This window comes from Ictalurus punctatus, chromosome 2 (assembly GCF_001660625.3).
Source record: "Ictalurus punctatus breed USDA103 chromosome 2, Coco_2.0, whole genome shotgun sequence".
Classification (NCBI taxonomy): Eukaryota; Metazoa; Chordata; class Actinopteri; order Siluriformes; family Ictaluridae; genus Ictalurus; species Ictalurus punctatus.
In genome coordinates, this window is record NC_030417.2 from 5,900,292 (window position 1) to 5,922,482 (window position 22,191).

The window sequence follows — 22,191 nt, forward strand, 5'->3', positions numbered from 1 at the left end:
TGAGGAGAAAAGGCTACAAAAAGCCGTCAAACTGAATCTGACCGGAACAAAAGTGCCGATGACTAAGACGGTAACGCGAGCAGGAAAACGAGGCTTGATTATAGGGACATCTGTGTTTTGGTCCCAGTTCAGACCAAAAGTAAGACCGATGAAAAGACAAAACAAAAAAACAAAACAACCTGCTGTCATGACGACCACGTAGGTTCATCACAACATGAGCGAGAACACCTCGCCGCAAACTTATAATAGAAGCGCACACACACACACACACCATTATGTGCACCCATAACAACAAGAGTATGCTTTTTCCTTTTGTCTCTGATTTCTGCATGTGCCTGCAAGCACACATACGATAAGATCCAGTTAATACTGTTTCTCTTGCCATGAAAGAGCACTGAAGAGCTGTAACATGATGCAATCAGGGCTCTCTCTCTCTCTCTCTCTCTCTCTCTCTCTCTCTCTCTCTCTCTCTCTCTCTCTCTCTCACACACACACACACACACACACACACACACACACACACACACACACTAGTGTCGTTCGGATATGGCAAGTCGTAGCAGAAAGATTAAGGTGAAAATGACCTTTTTTTAAGTTACCTTTTTTTTTATCATAGCATTAAAGTAAACCGTTAACATGAAACGTTATTCTATCAACCACCTGTTCTAAAATTTCCTGTTTAACATCCTGACATGGCCACGTGGAGGTGTTTATTTAGCATTTATGGAGTAAAGGACTCTGCAGTCTCAGCACGAGAGTCAGAACGTTCTACACATTGAGAAAGTCTTCAGGACTGACGAGTCTGCGCTTTCCGGGTTCCTGCTAACAGGACAAGCTGTGGTTTCGAGGCTCATGAGGAAACGACCATTTATCGCTCAACCCGTTGTCGGGTGTTTTCCTGTAACAGCGCGACCTGTTAAAGTACATTGAAACGTGCAGCGTTATTCAATGTGTTGATGTAATTTCCGCTGAAACGAGAAGTCAGGGCGGGATGTATCGAGTGGCTCCTTCCCTTTTTTTAAAACAGCCAATAGGGGAGCCAGTTCAGTTGACCTCAGCCCGGGCTAAGCCGTACTCAACATTAATCACCATGATTTATTATTTTTTTTAATCATGTTGGGGGCGGGACACTTCAGATTCTAGAGAACATTTCATTGGACAGAAAATCTGATGAGAAATTCTGCTGAAGTGCAGAATGATGTCATCAAGATTGTTGATCCGTATTTGTGGAACAGAAAGACTGTATATTTTGAATACATGCATCTAGATTATAAATAACCTCAATGCGAACATGTTCACACTAAAAAGACATTTCATCGGGATTTCTTAATAAAAAAAGAGATTTTTTTTAAAGCTGGGTTGCTACAGTCCAACAATCAGCTGTGTGTTTTGAAGTTGTTTTTGTTTACATCAACAAGTAATTTAGTCGTGTTCCATCATAACTGTAGTAACTGTAATTAGTTCTCTCAGAGCTACCGATGCTGGTTGTGGCTTTAGTGTAAAGGCATTTAACTGCTACTGATGTTTTACTAAGTTCTGGTTACTGTCTTTGCTTTTGAGCTCACACATTAACTGGGAACTCAGCCTGGTGCGATATTTGTTCAGACATTAAAACTACTAGTATTTTGAGTTTTATTTTTAGTCACCTTTACACACAGTATGTTTAAACACTTTGGTGAGGTCATTTCATAGAAAGCCACCAATTTCTGTAGAGACAGCAAATGGCCTCTCTTGTAGGCCAAACACACAGGAATTCACAGTCAGGTGGAAGCCAACCACCTGCCTGATTCACCGATTCCAATACAATTCAAACAGCAACCAGCTTGAACCCTGTGGAGAGCGCTTCTATAGATGGTGAATGCAGCTGGATTGAGGAGAGAAAAATAAATAAATAAATAAACCCTCAACTCACCCTGACCGCAGTGCTTTTGGTCTGAGCTCTTTGGGGCTGCGCTCCTGGGTTCGCGTGCTCTCTAACCCCCCCACCAGCCAAGCCATTGGTACAACCCGTGCCTGCTCGCCAGGGTCGTTGCTTGATGCCGTCGAGCAAGCGCACGAGGAGGATATTGCTGGGCAACTCGTCCACGCCGCTCTCCACGAGCGTGCGACATTCAGGGCATCGCAGCTCGCCACGCGATCCCACGATGCCGAGCAGGCAGCGGCGGCAGAACGTATGCTGGCACGGCAGGACCTTGGCGGTGGCGTCCAGCCGTTCTAGGCACACCGGGCACTCAAGCAGATCCAGCAGGGCCGATTCGTCCATTGTTCACTCCAACTGGCCTCTCGGATGAGACAGACACATTTTTTGGTGCGAGAGTGTCGAGGTTCACCTCAGCTCTCATGTCACTCCCATACCACAACCATTGTTGCTTTATTACCAGGCACTGCAAAGAGACAGGAATAAAGTGGCAACGTTACAGGAACAAAGATACACAGACTTGGGTGCAGTAAAGATACATTTAGTCCATTAATTACAGAGACGAACAGCGATGCAGTGAGAAGTGTTGCTGCGTCACAGCTCCAGAATCCCTGATTGCACCACGGATACTGTCTGTGTGGCGTTTCTACGTATGAACCCCCTGTTGGGTTCTTCTGGGTTCTTCTGGGTTCTCGGGTTTTGCCAGATGGGCAGGTGGATTGACTATACTAAATACGTATAAACGCGATAGACTGACATCCTGGAATTCAGGATGTATCCCCACCTTATTCCCGTATTCCTGTATTCTTATTCAGTATTCCCGGGATAGACTCTGGATCCACTGTTACTCTGACCAGGATGAAGCTGAACGAATGAATGAATGAATGAATGAATGAATAGATTAACCCGAATAAAGAAATTTAGTCCGCATTAACAGGTCACAATCCAGTAAATATCCCTCCTCCACCGCCATACGAACTTCAACTGTTTGTGCTTCTAACGAGGTACGATATCGGATACTCTGTGGAATGTAGTGTGTTTAGGGAAAACTCCATCATCAAAACAAAAAAAAAAAAAAAAAAAAAGAAAAAAAAGAAAATCGCTTGAACACCTCAGCGAGAGTCAGATTTCAGCCGGCGAGAGAAAACAACCTTCCAGACCTGCGAAACCCATTCTATTAGCATTAAAAGACCTCCTCAAACAAAGGACCTTATAGCATGTTACAAAAATCACCGGTACCCAGCCAACAGGCAGACAAAAGGCTAACACACACACACACACACACACACACACACACGTGTGTGAGCTGGCAGCTGGTGAGACGAGTACACGACCAGCATCAAATCAATTCTTACCTAAACCACATAGATTACTACGGACAAATTGAAAAAGTGTGTGCGAATATAATGGCACCTCATGTAGTGTACTAGTTTTAAATACATTATAGGACAGGATGTTGTTTATGAAGTCTTAAAAAAACACAACACATTCATTCATTCATTCATTCACCTTAATCTGTGACTCAGCACTATTTAAAAAATATCAAATTAAAAACTGAGAAAACTTTTAGATCTTTTCCTGCCTCAAAGATGAACACAATGTCCCTTTAAACTGCTCAGCTTGGTAAAACATTCCTTCTCCCTCTGCATTTCACAAGCACCAATACACACACACACACACACACACACACACACACACACACACACACACACAAAATACACTACAGTTAGAAATTAAATAGAGAAGTAAATACTATAAAGCTTTATTGAAAGCTCTACTTTGGCCATTCATGTTTAAAAAAATCTTTGTAGCAAGCTTCCTGGAGGCTGACGAGCTTCCTCCTGGAGGAGATGAACCGAAATCCGAAAAAAGCCGAATATTCCCGAGGGCTTTCTTTTACACACGCGAAGTAAACATAAACGGATAATAAGTAACCGAGGCTGTAACATGTAGTTAGCGTTAGAAAAAAAAACACACAACAGTGTTGTTCCCAGGCTATCATTAACCAACCTTGTTTCCGTGCAACGTTACAAATGTAACCAGAAACAAAACTTCATCTAGAGTAAACAAACATAAACAAAAACAAACAAAACAAACAAACAATAAGGACAGATCTAAAATACAAGGGCAATTTTAAACTTTGCCGCAATATCACATGCGTTCTCTCTTACATACATACAGCTGAAGTGTCTCTCTCTCTCTCTCCCTCTCTCTCACACTCACACACACACACACACACACACTTACTACATGACTTTGATATCCCAAATCCCTAAGTACTAATTCAGTTCCATGAGTATAACTTCTAGAACATTCTTTTTTTTTTTTTTACCTTAAACACGGCCTCTCCTTCTTTTCCTTCTTTCCCTTCTTCTCCTTCCCTCCTCCTCTTCTTCCTCTTCCAGGAACAGTCGCTTTCCGAGTTAAAACTGGGAAACTTGGGAAAAGGAAAAGGAAAAACGAGCCTGAAATCTCGATCCTGGAGTCGAACCAGACGTTTACATGTTCACATCCGGGGTCCTGAGGTCAGAAATAAGTGGGTCTACTTCACTGCTGTATTTGTTGATCCGAGTCCGAGAGCTTGTGTTTGGAATAGTTTAAGGAAAACAACGGAAAAGCCAGAGCACCGAGACCCCGCCGCGTCCAAGCGCCATGATCAACTGAGTTGATGTTGTGGGACACGCAGACATATGAGAAGGGCTGTCAGGCGGGAGGGAGGATAAAAAAAAAACAAAAAGAAACAATAATAATTAAAATTTAAAAAATAAAAAAATTAAAAACAAAGCCAGTCTTGTTTTCAAAGCGACACGAAATGTTTATATGAAAAACAAACTCGTTAGTTTCGGAAATGTTTACATTTTTCCAAGTATACTGAAGTAGCTGACGTTGTACAAGGGAAAAGAAACTGCTGTGTTGTCCAGAGTACATTCTGGAAATATTTAGTTTGTAGTCTCCGCCCACTTCGATTGAGACACTGCTTCAGGTTGTGACCCAAATGCAGACGCAAAGGCTACGTCTTAAATCGCATACTATAACATTACCTTCTGCGTTCAATTCAGTACCTACTGCGTTCAATTCAGGACCTGTTGCGTTCAATTCACTACCTACTACGTTCAATTCAGTAACTAATGCGTTCAATTCAGGACCTGCTGCGTTCAATTCAGTACCTACTGTGTTCAATTCAGTATGTACTGCGTTCAATTCAGGACCTGCTTCATTAAATTCAGTACCTACTGCATTCAATTCAGTACCTACTGCGTTCAATTCAGGACCTGCTGCTTTCAATTCAGTACCTACTGCGTTCAATTCAGTACCTGCTGCGTTCAATTCAGGACCTGCTGCTTTCAATTCAGTACCTGCTGCGTTCAATTCAGGACCTGCTGCGTTCAATTCAGTACCTTCTGCATTAAATTCAGTACCTATTGCGTTCAATTCAGTACCTACTGCGTTCAATTCAGTACCTACTGCATTCAATTCAGTACCTGCTGCGTTCAATTCAGGACCTGCTGCTTTCAATTCAGTACCTGCTGCGTTCAATTCAGGACCTGCTGCGTTCAATTCAGTACCTTCTGCATTAAATTCAGTACCTATTGCTTTCAATTCAGTACCTGCTGCGTTCAATTCAGGACCTATTGCGTTCAATTCAGGACCTGCTGCTTTCAATTCAGTACCTACTGCGTTCAATTCAGGACCTGCTGCTTTCAATTCAGTACCTGCTGCGTTCAATTCAGGACCTGCTGCTTTCAATTCAGTACCTGCTGCGTTCAATTCAGGACCTGCTGCGTTCAATTCAGTACCTTCTGCATTAAATTCAGTACCTATTGCGTTCAATTCAGTACCTACTGCGTTCAATTCAGTACCTACTGCGTTCAATTCAGTACCTACTGCTTGGCCGTTGATACATTGCGTACTAATCAGTATAAGTGGTAAGCATGAATACAATCCGTACGTACTATGGGGCACACAATCTGATGGCTCTTCTGCGCCAGTCCCATGAATAGAATCCCTCACAACAGCACAAATATGCAAAACAAGTGTTGTCTCAAGCACACCTGATGCAAGTAATCAAGCGCTTCATTAGTTGCACCAGGTGTGCTTGAGCTGGAACACATGAAATACCTGAACTTCCAGGGACAGAAAATGTATGAAATACCTGGACGGGGCAGAAAAAGGAAGCTATCAACGGCTGCAAGCAGATTTCTGAAGACCTGCAGCAAAACTTGGTGGCAACAGGCACTGAGGTTTCAGTGAGCTCAGTAAGGTGCGTACTAAACGCAGAAGGTTTCCATGCCAGAACTCCAAGACGTACACCACTTCTGACCCAAAAGCACAAGAAAAGTCGCTCAAAATCATATAAATAAGCCACAGACGTTTTGGGATTCTGTTCTGTGAAGCGATGAAACAAAACTGGAACTTTTCGGGACGATGGATCAGCGGTACGTCTGGAGGAAGAAGAATGAAGAAAGAACACTCTGTCCACAGTCGAGCATGGTGGTGGCTCGGTGATGATCTGGGGCTGCTTTGCATCCTCTTACACTGGAAACATGCACCATGTGGAAGGTGAGATGGATTCATTGAAGTATCAGGAAATCCTAGTAGAAAACATCATGCCGTCTGTGAGGAAGCTGAAGCTTGGGCGTCATCGAACATTCCAACAGGACGATGATCCCAAGCATACCTCAAATTCCACCAAGGCTTGGTTGCAGAAGAAGTCCTGGAAGATTCTACAGGGCCATCACAGTCACCTGACTTGAACCACGTAGAAAATCTCTGGTGGGATTTGAAGAAGGCGGTTGCAGCACGCAAACCCAAGAATATTATTGAACTGGACGCCATTGCTCATGAGGAATGGGATAAGATTCCTCAGGAACACTGCCAGAAGCTCTGCATCTCATTTGCAGCAGGTCAGAACAGCATAAGGGTGCTCTACTAAGTACTAAAGATGCTTACCATGAAGGGGTTGAATAATTTTGAGACTGGAGAAGTCATTATAAGTTGCATTTTCAGTTGAATTTGGGGAAACCACTTGAAGCGTTCGTTGTGTTGAACTACTTCAATTGCTTTTGTTTGATTTGTTCGTTGCAAACAGCTGAAAGTCTGTAAATTTTGACAATAAACCTGATTTGCAATGGGGGTTGAATCATTTCGATTGCAACTGTACATTCTGAGTGGGTAGCAAAAGAGTATGGAAGTACTGGGACATACTAACCAGTACCTCCAGGATGTCATGATTTTGCGATCGCAGAAATTAACATAAAATTATGAAAACTCCGCAATATTCGGAGGAGCCTGCAATTTTTCAAAATGAATGCAGATTTTCCGCAGATTTGGGCCAAGACGTGTCATGTGACCTCATCACAATGCACACTCAGCCAAAGCCCTCTTTGATTCATGTGCATCAAACATGAGTACATCTAAAAGGTCTCGTTTGCAGCAAAATCAAGCATTCAATCACAAAAAAACGAACACGTCTTGTAACGGAAGAGAACGTTGTTGCCTAGTTACGCACACTGTCACTGTAAATGAACTCCTTATTGCATTTCAGCTTTTCATCATTCATTATTGCTTATATAATTTATATTACATAATTAATATAAAACTTTGGGTAGTGCTTAACATTTAAGTTTTGCGCTTAAATACTGAAGACACATCATTGACTTTACACTCGACCGCCATGTTTGCAGGTTGAATTCAGCAAAGCAAACAGTCACAAAACTCCTCCTCCCTCCCTTGCACAAGGAGTTGTGGGCAATATCAGCTGAAAAAGTGTCCATGGATCCACACTTTGAAAATCTACCAGAAATACTAGACCATCCGGGTACTTTTGGGATACTCATTTCAACATACTACGATTTGGGACACACTAATTCTAAATTTCAGATACTATTTAGGGCAGATAGTAGGCAAATTGGGACGCAGCAATATGCTCATTGGTGTGTAAAGGAGTGGATCCCACCTGGTGGCAGTGCAGTAAAAGTAAAAGTAGTCATCAAAAAAAATTACTCAAATAAGAATAAATAAGTCGCCTGGTGAAAAATGACTTGATTAACTACTCTACAAATGACTTTTTTTTTATCTGTCTACAAACGACACAACATTATCAACAGTACAGATACACGATACATAATTTGTATGCATAATTAGCTGGCTAGCTAAATTAATGAAATCAGTAGCTTGCTAGGTTTGCGAGCTCATGTTAATTTATACATTCTAGCTCCATTGTTAGCTATCCACCAAAGATGGCTGTAAAATCGCTACCAAACATCTAAGTGGCAGGTTAAGAGGTTTAATATGGAGCTTTCATACTGTAAAATATCGATCTAGTCTAGCTCACTCAGGTAGCTACCGGCTAACCTGTAGCTATATATTTCCGCATGTTGGATGTTGAACTGTGAAATGCTGATATCTCCATGGGTTTTGGCTCACTTAATTTAAAGATCATTATCATCATTATCACGTAGTTTCCTTTGAAGTATTTAAAACAGAATATATTTAATAAATTGGAGCAGGGATGCTCATCTGACTCAACTGACATTACTGCTGCTAACTAAAGAATCTGGTGCCTAAATTGTAGGATTTTGTCAGGAAATGGCTTTATTATTTTAATTGGGTCTCAAAAGTGAATCATTGAAAATGTACACATAGCTAGCAAACTTCCTAGCCCTGAAAAAAAAAAAAGAAACAAACAAAAAAAAAATTCCTAGCAATAATGTTAACTGAGATACTAGCTAGCTAACGTAGCTAATTACTTTAACTTGTTTTCCAGCAAAATGATAGCTAGTTAGTTCGTAGCCTACATTTTATAGTTTGTAGCATTCCTCAGCAAAAGCTACTAGAATTTGATTGGAAATGTTAACATAAAATATTCATACATAAATAATATTCCTTTTTATTTAATTCACTAATAGTCCTGGATTTTTGCCTTGCTAATCTTCTGCTTTTGAACATGACATACCAGCAAATTACATCACAGAAAGTACATTTTATTAAGGACATATTTATCAGTGTTCACGCTAGCTAGAAAATTGCCTAGTCAAACACTTGTAAAACTTCTAATGTTAAATAATACATTAGCTAGCTAGTTAAATGAGCTACTTAACATGTTTACTAGCATTGTAGCTATTTTGTAGCCTATGATTTAAAGGTAACATTTCTCCCGGTTAACAGTGCATAAACAATGCAGTTCAAGACTAGCTAAGTAAAAGAATCAAATCTATGGTGACTTACTGTAAGTTCGGATTTACTGCTGAAATACTGTTCAACACAACGACAAAGCAGATCCGACCACAGTGAGGAGTGAGGTAAAAGACTGACATGGTTTCAGACCACAACATGGGAGGTGCTGAATCATGTCTGACTACAATAACACCAGTAAATATCAAAATTCATACAGAAATTCCCAATGTAATTACAGTCATGATAGATATGTACCTAACTGGTGCTAAGTGCATTCAGACACACGGTGTAGTAATGAAGGCGGCATTGCAGCTCCATTTATCAAAGCTTTTCAACAGGTATTCCACCTGGCTGCTCAAAGGTCAGATTTCCAGCTGCTTGCCAGACTGCCACACACACACACACGCACACACACACACACACACACACACACACACACACACACACGCTAGTTAACGTGTGCGTTACATCACATCTTCATTGCTGTTTGAAGATTGCCAGATCATTATGATACTTCAGTCTCAACTTGAACACAAAGACATAAACAGAATCTCCAGGATTTATATTACACTAATCAGTGAGTTATAGCAGAAAACACCAAGTCCCTGAAGCCCTTATGTCTAAATTTCCCCCTGTTCTCTCGAAACAAAGGCAGGTTTCATCCTTGTAACTGAAGCCCTGGCCCTTCATCAAAAACGTTCTAGGACTTAAGGCAAGACCCGGTGATTTCCAGAATAACAATGGCATGCAGTAGGACTAAAACAGCTATCTGTAATATATACACATCAAAGATCAAGAACACAGTCTCTCAGCTTAAACCCACTCGTCAGGTCACATTCAAGTCAGAGATCACAAAACATCAGAAGGTCACATCACCAGTGAATAGCCTCAGATTTATTAGCTCTTTGCTGTGTATCGCTACTATCTCATCTTATAAGACTTTATCTCACACACTAGGGTAAGGGACCTGTTCAAGATGAAAGCCAAGCAGAGTGTGTTCACAATAATTAGAGACCATTAAACATTAAACACGCACTCGTTGACTTCCCCTTATGACTTATGAACGTGTCATAGTCGCAAGTGGCCAGTTGCAGCACAAGGACAAGAGGACTTAATAGTTTTAAAATATTTTTTTCATATTACACTTGATAGTAAGCACAGTGTACTCCCTTTAATAAAAGGTTATGCCTAACATCATCAAGAGTTTACTGGGTTTCTTGCTCTGACAAAACCCGGCTACACAACCACCAAGTACCTGACAACAGAAGGGCTTCGCTTTCACAAATCATTCTAAGGGGTAAAATCCTTTAGATTGTTAATCTGTTAAACATAGACAGAGTAACTGGCTACCTAAAACCATCCATGCATTTTCCATACCACTTATCCTACACAACACTGGACAGGGTACAATCCCTTCACAGGACACAATCGAGACAATTTGGAAATGCCAATCAGCCTAAACCACATATCTTTGGACTGGGGGAGGAAACCGGAGTACCCCGAGGAAACCCCCGAAGCATGGGGGTTGTATGCAAGCTCCATGCACACAGGGCGGAAGTGGGAATCGAACCTCCAACTCTGGAGGTGCAAGGCAAACATGGTAACAACTAATCCACTGTGCCCCCCCTACCTAAAACCAAACACCTGAAATTTGAAACTAATTAGATGTTAGGGCAGCATGGTGGGGCAATGGGTAGTGGTGCTGCCCCAAAGCTCCTGATCCTGGGTCCGATCCTGAGCTCAGGATACTGATTAACTAGAGTTTTGCAAGTTCTTCCCATATTGGTGTGGATTTCCTCCCACTGTCCAAAAGAATGCAGGTAGGCAGATTGGCTATGCTTGACAAGGAAATTGCATCAAATCTCAAAGCCTTCTAGGCAAGTCCAGTTATTATGACTCAATATGTTGGTAGTCTAAGTGGTTGTCTAACAATATTTTAAATGAATAAATTATACAGAAGACCTTTTTGAATGGCTATGGAGAAATTGACAAAGGTATGTTGAAAATATTATTGGGATACAGGGCAAATGTGCAACATAACCAGTTTAATGTGGGCACCACAAGAGCACCACAGGGCTTTCATTCTCCTAGACCATCCATCCATCTTCTATGCCGTTTATCCTTCCTTCAGGGTCACGGGAAACCTGGAGCCTATCCCAGGGAGCATCGGGCACAAGGCGGGGTACACCCTGGACAGGGTTTCTCCTAGACCATTTCAAAAAAATAATTCACTAGGATCTCATGTTTTTATCATCTTCTCAACTCGAGATCGTGTCATGTCTGCTACAAGCTACAAATTTGACAATCAGTGGGAGTCATTAGTGAGTGGACGTAGGGATTGCATGCGTGTTTGCACAAAGAGATTTGTAATGTTAAATGAAGAGTGTATGAAGATACTTCACTGTGACAATATCACAACTCTGCCTATTTTGGGGATGCCCCTGTTCAGCATTGAAGTTATTGTTCATGTCACACTCCATAGTAGTACTCCTGATGGTTCAGTTAAAAGTAAATGGAGATGGAGAAAGAATGAAGTGTGGGTGCATGTGAAGATTCCTTAATGCGTGTTCTCAATGCACGTGTGTCTACATATTAGAACCTCTCTCTTCATTGTAATGGATTTCCTTTTTTTTCAGTCTATTCTGCCCACACCACTGGCCCATTATAGAGCACTGCAGTAAAGCAGAAGGATTGCGGTGTGAAGAGTGCAAGGGCAGAGGGAGAGAACAATAAAAACCGAGTGATTTACGCTGATCTCCATGAGTTTGAGGACACTGCATTCTAGGAGGGTGAACTGGGGAGAGAGAGAGGCGTTGTGAGTGTGTGGGGATACAGGTAATAAAATGAGGCTGATTTATGATATCTTGGCCCTTGGCTGGCATCTGCGATCTCATTGGCCCTGGCAGTAACCTTCAAGTTATATGTCACTGTTGCTTGGAGACATTTAGCACACGCCCTGAGGGAAGGGTGACGCCCTGGATGACCCCCAAAACGATGTGCTCCTTTGATAAATCGCCAAGCTAATTATAGCTGAAGTAGGGATTATTTTTAGAACTACACAAGAGCACAAGTGATTTTCAATACACACACACACACACACGTAAGAAACTTAATACTGTATCTTCAGTATTGTGTAAGGATTTAGTAAGCAGATCTTGCTGCCAATACGCCATTGTTTCTATAGCAACAACTCATTCACAGGAACTTGTATGGTCGACAGAACATAATCCAAGTCTAATAATAAACATTTTGTGTCGTTTAACAAATTTGTATACATTTCCGAGGAGATGCTTATTTAACATTTTTGGAAGGAGTCCCCAGTGTCAGTAAATTTTTCTGTCTTTGGGACAGAGGAGTTTGTACTTTTCAGTTTCTCAGTCACACAGTAAGTTGGTTTTTTTTTGTCTTTGTAAAGATATTTTATAAAACTTTGTAAAAACACTTCAGGGCATGCTGTTATAAGTAAACAATCTAGGTGGCATCACACCACTCAATCATTGATAATTTTTAACAGTACACCTGTTTTATTCCTTATTTATCACATTTATGCTGGATTCTCAAAGCATTACTTAACAAAACAAAGCAAATAATGCATGTAATTCAAAATTCGCATATAATGCGGGTCAGTTGTTGGATTCCACACATAACCATTTATCTGAATCACGTACAAGTGAAACATGGATTTACATCCCCTCCAAAACTATTGCAACGGCCAAGTCATTTGTTTTTGCTGTATTCTGAAGACGTTTGAGATTAATATGAGAAGAAAGATTGGAATTTCAACTTTTATTTCCTGGTATTTATATGGCGATATATCTGTTCCTATACTTTTGCTCAACTATAAATTGGGTGGTCCAAAATAAAATTGTTCTGTTTTATGTTGTTTAACACATCTAGATGTAAATACAAGGAAACAACAGTGGAAATCCTAAACTGTCATCTCATATCCATCTTTTCATCTCAAACACAAATGTCTTCAGTCTACAGCAAAAACAAATGAATTGGCCATGCCGTTCCAATAGTTTTGGAGGAGACTGTATTTATGAATTAAGGCTATTAAGGCTATATGTAAAATACAATCCAAGTCTTTATAATTAATTCTTTCAAAGATAGGGCTGCTTTTTTTTTTTTTTTTTTTAGAGGATATGAATGTATATATGGTTATGTATCTCCAACAATGTAGTTTGGCCACAAAACCTTAAGGAACATGTAAATAACTGTAATTATTGCTCCAGAGCTGGATAAAACAGCATAGGAACCGCCCTATTTTTTCTCGGATTTGCATTATATAGAATATTTCTAACCTTTATTGACATGAACAGCCTTTGGACTTTCTAATTAAGATTCAAGCAAACCAACCTTCTGATCTTTTCTCTCTATACTTGACTGTGGTATTTATACCTTCGCTACAGATGTGCTGAATAAAAATGCTGAAGAACTCCTTTAATTAGAATTCAGATGTTGACTGTTGTAATATTGTTGGACAGGACATGATAACAGCAATTATATGAAGATTATAAATATAAATTTTGCATGTTTGCACCCCAGCACAAATAAAAATGGAGCTGCTTTTCCTCCTAGTGTGCGGAAGACTCACTCATTATTTATATGACAGCTGTGTTATTGCCTATAAAAAAGACAGTGAGATGACAAATGAGTGAACCCTGACAGGCGGAATACCGGATTAAGTGATTCCTTGCAGCTTGAACACCTCCATTCCATGTGGCCATGACAACTGATCCATCCATAAAAATGGAATTACAGATTCGGGCTTTAAATTGTGCTCATATATAGGAGGAAGCCAGAGCTGGACTGGGTTTAATGGCCTGCTGTATCAGTGTATCAGAGCTGGACTGGGTTTAATGGCCTGCTGTAATCAGATCAGAATCAGGCATTAAAAACATGCAGCACGAATGTGAACAAAGTAAGAATAAAAATAGAACACATAAAGAAAAGAGTATGTCAAATATGGGTGGAGAGATTTTCTGTTGCCAGAAAAATGCAACCAGACAGTTATAATACAGACAAACATACATTCTCTAAAAAAATATCAGTTTGAACTGAATTGCTTATGCTGTTATGTCCATAATTAATTCTATGCTAATTAGGGGCCAAGGTGCGTAGACACCCTATTGTTATTCTACCCTTTCTTCTTCTTCTGCCTAGGTTGTCTATGGCTGCCCATAGAACCGGCTGGTAAATAGTTGTGAAATGTGGCACACTGATTGGGGAGGGTCTAAGGAACAGTCGAACCAAATTTGGGCCAAGTGCTGCCCATGCTCTAGTACCACCACTGGGTCAAATTTTGGCCTAATTTGGAAGTACATTTATGGGCATACCTTTTGAACTGTGTGTCCAGAATTTAAAAGCCATGGATGGATTCCCTGGGTCGAGACAAGTTCAATGCACCCTATGACGTCAATATCTGGCTAATTAGATTTTCCACCATCTTGGATTTAGTAAAAAACTGTTTTTCCACTACTCCTACAAATTGTGTCCAATCAACAATCACATTTTTCAAACATCATACTCAGAGCAACCTGGTCAAATGTTATGAAAGGAATGCTGATATTCCAAATGGTTTGCCTGTAATGTGACAACAAATCTGATGGCGAAGCCACTAAACAGGAAGTGAGGCAATGACCTTGCACACTGACACTAACCTTGGTAGACATTTTCTAGGCCATGCACTGAGGCTATGCAACAAATTTCGTGACAGCACTACTTACTGGTTAATAGTAACAATAACATGCTAAAAATTCTTCCATCCAAGTGCCTTTTTTTGCTACTCCTCCTCCAAATTTTGTCCAATCTACGTTGTATCGTAAAGTGAGTGCAGATGGATGCAAATGCAGTAAAATGCTTTATTAAAAGGGCAGGCAGACGAATCCAAATCGAACAGCAATATCAATGTCCAAAACCAGGTCAGGCGATCAACTAACGGGCAAAACTAGGCAAAGTATACAAAAACGAGATCAAAAACCATGAAACAAGAACAATGAACAAAGGCTCAGTACGGTACAAAGGCTCAGTACAGCTCAGTGCAGCAACACACAGAAACTCAATACTTCATGCCAGACAAAGACACATGAGGGGTTTAAATACACAAACTGTCATGCTTCATGAGGGGATAGCCGTGACAGAACACGATCCCATGCCCAATGGCTCTTCTCCTGAAGCGCCTACCAAAGCTCCACCTCCCAGTGGGTTTTGTCCATATAATAGATATAACAGGCTGGGGCAGGCTCGCCGAGGTCATGAGGGAGGAACAAGGCTTGAGAGGCTGTTAGGCATGAGCTGGTTGTGCGAGGCCTCGTTGCTGGCCTCAGGAAGGGACATGGCATGGGCATCTTATTGACGTCTGATGTGAACAGGACTTGGCAGACCATCTCGTCGATCTCTGGCTTGAGCAGGTCGTTGGAGGCTGTATCTCTGCTCAGGTGTGAGCAGAGCTTGGTAGGTTGTCCCGTCAACCTCTTACTTAAGCATGTCATGGAAAACTGTGACATTAGTCTCTGGCATGAGCATGGCTTGGGAAGTTGCATTGTTGGCCTCAGACTGGAGCAAGATGTGTGAAGCCGTCTTGTCGGCCTTAGGCAGGAGCAGAACTTGGTAGGCAGTTACATCGGCCTCTGGCAGGAACATGGCTTGGGAGGCCACTCCGACGGCCTCTGGCAGGAACATGGCTTGGGAGGCCGCTCCATCAGGCCTCTGGCAGGACCAGAACTTGGTAGGCCGTGCCATCGACCTCTAACTGGAGCAGAACTTGGGAGGCTATGCTGTCAGCCTCCAGCAGGAGCAGGACCACCTCGTTGGTCGCAGACTGGAGCTCTGTAGATGAGGTCGCCTCAAGGACCTCTGGCTGGAGCTTGGCAGGAGCGACCACCTAGTTGGTCTCAGGTTGGAGCTCTGGAGATGATGTTGCCAAGTTGACCTTTGGTTAGAGTTCAGCAGGAGAGGCTGCCCTGTTGACCTCTGGTTCGAGCTGTACAGGAATGGAGACTGCCTTATCAACCTCTGGCTCCCACTCATAGAATGTGGGGAATGGCCACGAAGGTTCAGCCGTCAGGCTGGCCCTACCTAAAAAATCAAGGTTAAATTTTTTAACGTCTCCTTTCTCGTAGATCACTCTCATTAAACAGATGAACTCAGCTATGATCCCTAGGCCCATGGTTCCCGTGGTGATTAGAAGCTCCACCCACTGTCGGGCCCCACCGGTGAAACGGGATGGCAAGAATATAAGCCACTGTTTCTCTTCGGGCTTGGGGTTCAAGATGCTCTCAAAATAAAACTGGCACCGAAGCAGAAATCCATTCAGGTGGTTGTCAATACCATCAAATGGAGCCAGAGTGTCAATGTCCAGCCACTGGAGAAATCTCATGGAAATGAACGCCGGCATGTTCATCCCAGCATAACACCCCTCTTGCCTTTCTGCTGTATCCATGATGACGGTGAATTGTTCTGTCAGATAAAGGGGACCAGACAGATGCAAGTACAGATAAAGCTTTATTTAAAGAGTGAGGCAGGCAGACAAATCCAAAATCTGATGCAAAGTCAAAATGCAAAACCCGGCAGAGGTCAGGTGATCAGCAAACGGCAATTAACAGGTATAATCCACAATATGAAAAATGAGAGAACAGTACAAGTTCAATCACAAAACACAGGAACAAAACGCTCGGACGTGAACAGGCAGCAAAAACTGAAAAACACTTCGCGACATAAAGTAGAAACACGAGGGTATAAATAAACAAATGTATCAGAAGCGGTAACACAGAACAGCTGATGACAAGAATGACACATAAGGGAAACAGCCAATCACAAGACAGGGGTGGAGACAGAACATAAACCAAGATAATCTTGAATCCCTTTGGCTATAGCTATGGCTCAGCTTTCCTGTGATTGCTTATGCAACAATTGTAGTGCGTCTGTAAATGTGCTGCTCACTGAGTCTATGTGCTTGGCCCCCGAAAATGCAGCTTACAGCTTTAATTTTAATGGTGTTTGTTTACTGAATACTCAATTGTGGACAATATCTAAACATTGTAGTCATGTTGGATACCAATCATCTCCTATTCTACTTGTAATACATCGAGCATCCATTATCAGGTGATACTATGTGACCTGGTGTACGTTATCATGCTAATAAACAATAATAGACGACAAAAAATGACAGTGATCTAGACGTATATCATGATCGATGACAGCAATCAAACCAAAGCAGACTGCATACTGTGCTCTCTGAAAACATCAAACGCGGGAACTACAACATCTTCCTCCAACACAAGGAAATCACATACTAGGCTCTGCCAAAGCTGAACGAATTAGCCAGAGTAAGATAAGACGCAGAGCTGCTGATTCATTTCTCTCTATATAAGAGCATGGGCACAAGCTTGGCAAAGACAGTGTGTAGGACAAAGCTTTCCTTCATTGTCTTAACACACTGCCTCGGGGGGGAATCCAAAGGCGAAGTCAATTAGTTCCGTGCTCCTGGGAACTGATGAATGAGGTGGATTTGTGGGACGATTGTGCAGCAGAGAGCGGGAGGACAATGATAACGATAACGGCTTGAAAAGACGATCCATCCTGCTGTCCTGCTACGATTACAAATAAATCAGAATGATAAAATGGCAAATGACGTCAATTGCTGTTTTACTTTGGGAGCAATCAGGTCACAAGTTGAGTGCGTGATTAGTTTCCCTTTAAAGGGGAAACGGAATTACTTTTTATTGCATTGTTCCAGTGTTGCAAAGAACATCTTTGTTAAGACTTTCTCAAGTCTGTCTCATTTAATAAGACGTTTACGGTTAGAGCATAATGGTTATAGTTTAGAATTTTCGTTCTATAGGTACTATACAGAAAACAAAAAGCATTTTGCTTTTTTGGGGGATAACCAGGTCGGTCAGTTGTAAAATGCAGGGTAAACTGTGCTGTGTGTTAAATTTCAGTTCTACCCACACATATATTGTATATTCTTAGCATCATGCCGATGCTAGGGTTTTTGAGGTCAAATTTCTTGCTAGCAATGTTGGCAGCTCTGCATGTCCCAAAAAATGAACTATACATATTCACAAATACCTCTGTGAGTGTGTAGAATTCAGGATATCCCATATAACTAGCCTTGGACTTTCATTATAAGCTGGTTCTAAATAAGTAAACTAATATGAACATATTTCTTTGTATAGGGAACTTGTTGACATTTTCCGCCTGTGCTCATCCAGATGCACTACATAAAGTATGAGTTTGAATTTAAAAGAGAATAAAAGAAGCATAAAAAATAACCCTAGTCTGTTAAACTCTCCACAAATGGCTTCCTTGTAGCATTGGACTCTTCAGACTGGCAGGTCCTCTGAAATTGCATACTGAAGCCGGGTCATCAAGGAAGCAGAACTAATTGGTGGAAATGGCTAGAACACACCAAGCGACAGGCTACTGCCGAGCACAACAAGATGAATGGAGAACTGAAATCAAAGACAAATTACTGTGAATTGTTGCTACATGATCATTTTGGTGGGTATGTATGAACAAAGGGGGGGGGGGGGGGGACCTGTTTGTGCTTTCTTTTTTTTGAAGCTCTCGAATAAGAAAGTCTTAAAAACAAGTATGATAACAGTATTCATTAAAATTCTAATAAACCTTCAATTTGAGTGTGTAATGTTCTGCCAAAAGCATGTTAGAGAAGTATGAAGGGATTTCTGAGGGGAAGGATAGTCCAATATCAAAAGTGGCTCGAGTTAAGAGATTTAATGTGAGTGTCGATTATAAAGAATTCAGTTCATACGCATGCTACAGCTGCAAACACTACAGGATGTCAAATGCGTTGTTTTTTTTTTAGATCCCAGTTTATATTCTGGGGAAACGGAAAAGCACAACGGTGCGTGAAATGGAATATGTTTTGACAACTGCACACCTGTTTACTGCCAGATCGGACACAGGACCAATCATGTCTCAGATGTGGGGGAAAAAACAAAGGACCACCAACTTTGAATGCTCAACCATGTGATTCTGGTGGTGAACAACATTCATGTTGGATTGATGGTCCAAACATGCTGTTACCGTGTCACTATAGCTAAATAATGGGTACACCAACACTTAACCATAACCTCTGTAACCCATCCATCCATCCATTTTTCATACCACTTATCCTACACAGGGTTACGGGGAGCCTGGAGCCTATACCAGGGAACTCGGGGCACAAGGCAGTGGACATCCTGGACAGGGTGCCAACTCATCGCAGAGCACAATCGCACACCCATTCACACACTATGGACAATTTGGAAATGCCAATCAGCCTACAACGCATGTCTTTGGACTGGGGGACGAAACCGGCGTACCCGGAGGAAACCCTCAAAGCACGGGGAGAACATGCAAACTCCCCGCACACAGGATTTCCATTGCCTTGAGTATTCATGCTGTGTTTATACACTTAGGCTACTAGACTCTTCCTTTATACAGTTAGAGAGTTGATTTGAAATAAAGTGCATTAACTAGCGCCATAACGTATGGCCAAAAATATGTGGACACCTGGTCAACACACCCATACGTATGTCCGTGTTCAAAATCCCATTCCAGATTTAGTCCCCCTTTGCTTTTGCCCATTCAGCCACAAGAGCACTCGTGAGATCAGGCACTGATGTCGGGCGAGGAGGTGTTCAGTGGGGTTGAGGTCAGATCTCTGTGCAGGACACTCCATTTCTTCCACTCCAATCTTGGCAAACCATGTCTTCAAGGAGCTTGCTTTGTGCATAGGGACATTGTCATGCTGGAACATGTTTGGACCTCTTAGATCCAGTGAAAGGAAACTGTAAAGCTATAGCATACAAAGACATCCTAGACAATCATGTGCCTCCAACTTTGTGACAAATGTTTGGGGAAGAACCACATATGAGGTCATAGGTAGGCGTATAGTGTATGTTGGATTTAATAAGGTTGTTCCGCTTTGGAAAAGCACTTCTGCACAGCTGTAAGTAAGGAATGGTTTTGTTTTTATTGCACTGGAATCCCTTGTTGTCGGGTCAATGGCCGATATTGGCTTATCATGAAGAACAACATAATGCCCTTCTTGATATTTTCAGTGTACACTTTGCTGTCTGCTATGCTTTAATTGCCATGATTAATAGTGAAATAAGTCCAGGTCACTGCCATTTCATGTTGTTTGTTCAACAGAATGACAACATATATGACAACTGCATGCTAGGCTTACACAATATAGTATCACCTTGCATCACATATCAGTATTTGACTATTTTTACTAGTAAACTAGCACAGTATCAAGACTGCAATCCAGCAACAGTATTGATATTAATGTTCTGTGATGTCCTGCAATGAATAATACTAATATTCATTTAACACTAATTTGGTTGATCGATATCAATCGATCAAAAACCTAATCTCTAATCTCTAATGAAATCATATTTTCTTTGCAGACCTGTGTGTTTGTTGAAGAACCACACACACTCACGCAAACACATTAAACGTATTAAGACAGACGTAATTATTAAAATTAGGTAATGGGTGAGCATACTTGTAACCCCAACTTACTTTTTTTCATCCTCTGCATTGTCTCTTCGACTTTCTGCTGCTCTACCGGTGTTTCACTGCCCTCTTCTGGTCTGTGTAGTGTAGTAGAAAAAAACAAAACAACAACCATATTTAATTTGTATATACAGGTGCATCTCAAAATATTAGAATAAAGAATTTATAATGAGAAGAGTTCTAATCAGCTAATTCCCTCAAAAAACCTGCAAAGGTTTCCTGAGTCTTTAATCTCTCAGTCTGGTTCAGTACATGTAACCACAATCATGGGAAAGATGAAAGTAAATGTTGCATTTCATTTGGAAATCAAGGTCCCAGAGTCTGGAGGAAGAGTGGAGAGGAACGGAATCCAAGCTTCTTGAAGTCCAGTGTGAAGTTTCCACAGTCAGTGATGATTTGGGGTGCCATGTCATCTGCTGGTGTTGGTCCACTGTGTTTTCTCGAGTTGAGAGTCGATGCAGCATCTACCAGGAGTTTTTGGAGCACTTCATGCTTAGATCTGCTGACGAGCTTCATGGAGATGCTGATTTCCTTTTCCAGCAGGACTCGGCACCTGCTCACAGTGCCAAAACTATTAGTAACTGGTTTGCTGACCGTGGTATTACTGTGCTTGATTGGCCAGCCCCAAACCCCATAGAGAATCTACGAGAGACACCAGACCCGACAATACAGACGAGGTGAAGGCCGCTATCAAAACAACTTGGACTTCCAGAACACCTCAGCAGTGCCACAGGCTGATCGCCTCCATGCCACGCCGCATCGATGCAGTAATTCCTGCAAAAGGATTAAAGCCCCGACCGAGTATCAGCGCATAAATGAACATACTTTTCAGAAGGTCGACATTTCTGTATTATAAATTCTTTATTGTAACACTTTGAGATACTGGATTTTTTTTTTTATTTCCATGAGCTGTAAACCGTAATCATCAAGATTAAAACAAAAAAAGGCTTGAAATATTTCACTTTATGTGTAATGAGTCTAGAATATATGAAAGTTCCACTTTTTCAATTAAAGTACAGGAAAAAACGAACTTTTCCATGATATTACAATTTTTTGAGATGCACCTGTACACTCCATATGGCCAAAAATATGTAGACACTTTACCATCACACCCATAAGTTGTTCTTCCCCATACTGTTGCGGCACAGTTGGAAGCACACAATTGTCTAGAATGTTTTTATATGCTGTAGCGTTACAATTTTCCTTCACTGGAAAGAAGAAGCTTGAACCTGTTCCAGCATGACGACACCCCTGTTCATACAGTGAGATCCATGAAGACATGGCTTGCCAAGTAGGAGTGGAAGAACTCGAGTGTCCTGCACAGAACACCTCTGGGATGAACTGGAACATCGACTGCACCCCAAACCCCTTTGTGCATCATCAGTGCCTGACCTCACTAATGCTCTTATGGGTCAATGAGGACACATACCCACTGCAATGCTCCAAAATCTAGTGGAAAACCTTCCGAGAAGAGTGGGAGGTTATTTTAACAGCAACGGGTGACAAAATCTGGAATAGGATGTTCAAACACCACACGAGTGTTACGGTCAGGTTTCCACATACAT

The 22,191-nt window shown here is 41.6% G+C and overlaps 1 protein-coding gene across 1 annotated transcript in view; it reads right to left on the reverse strand.

Moving 5' to 3' along the window:
• sh3rf1 (SH3 domain containing ring finger 1) overlaps positions 1-4,796 on the reverse strand; it is a 51,320-nt gene extending 46,524 nt beyond the window's left edge. Inside the window, exons 1-2 of the mRNA XM_017456790.3 lie at positions 4,251-4,796; positions 1,913-2,384 (exon numbers count right to left, since the gene is read on the reverse strand). Of these exons, the coding sequence (XP_017312279.1) occupies positions 1,913-2,263 (351 nt within the window). The 5' untranslated portion in view covers positions 2,264-2,384; positions 4,251-4,796. The remainder of the gene's footprint in view (positions 1-1,912; positions 2,385-4,250) is intronic.
• Positions 4,797-22,191: the final 17,395 nt, after the last annotated feature.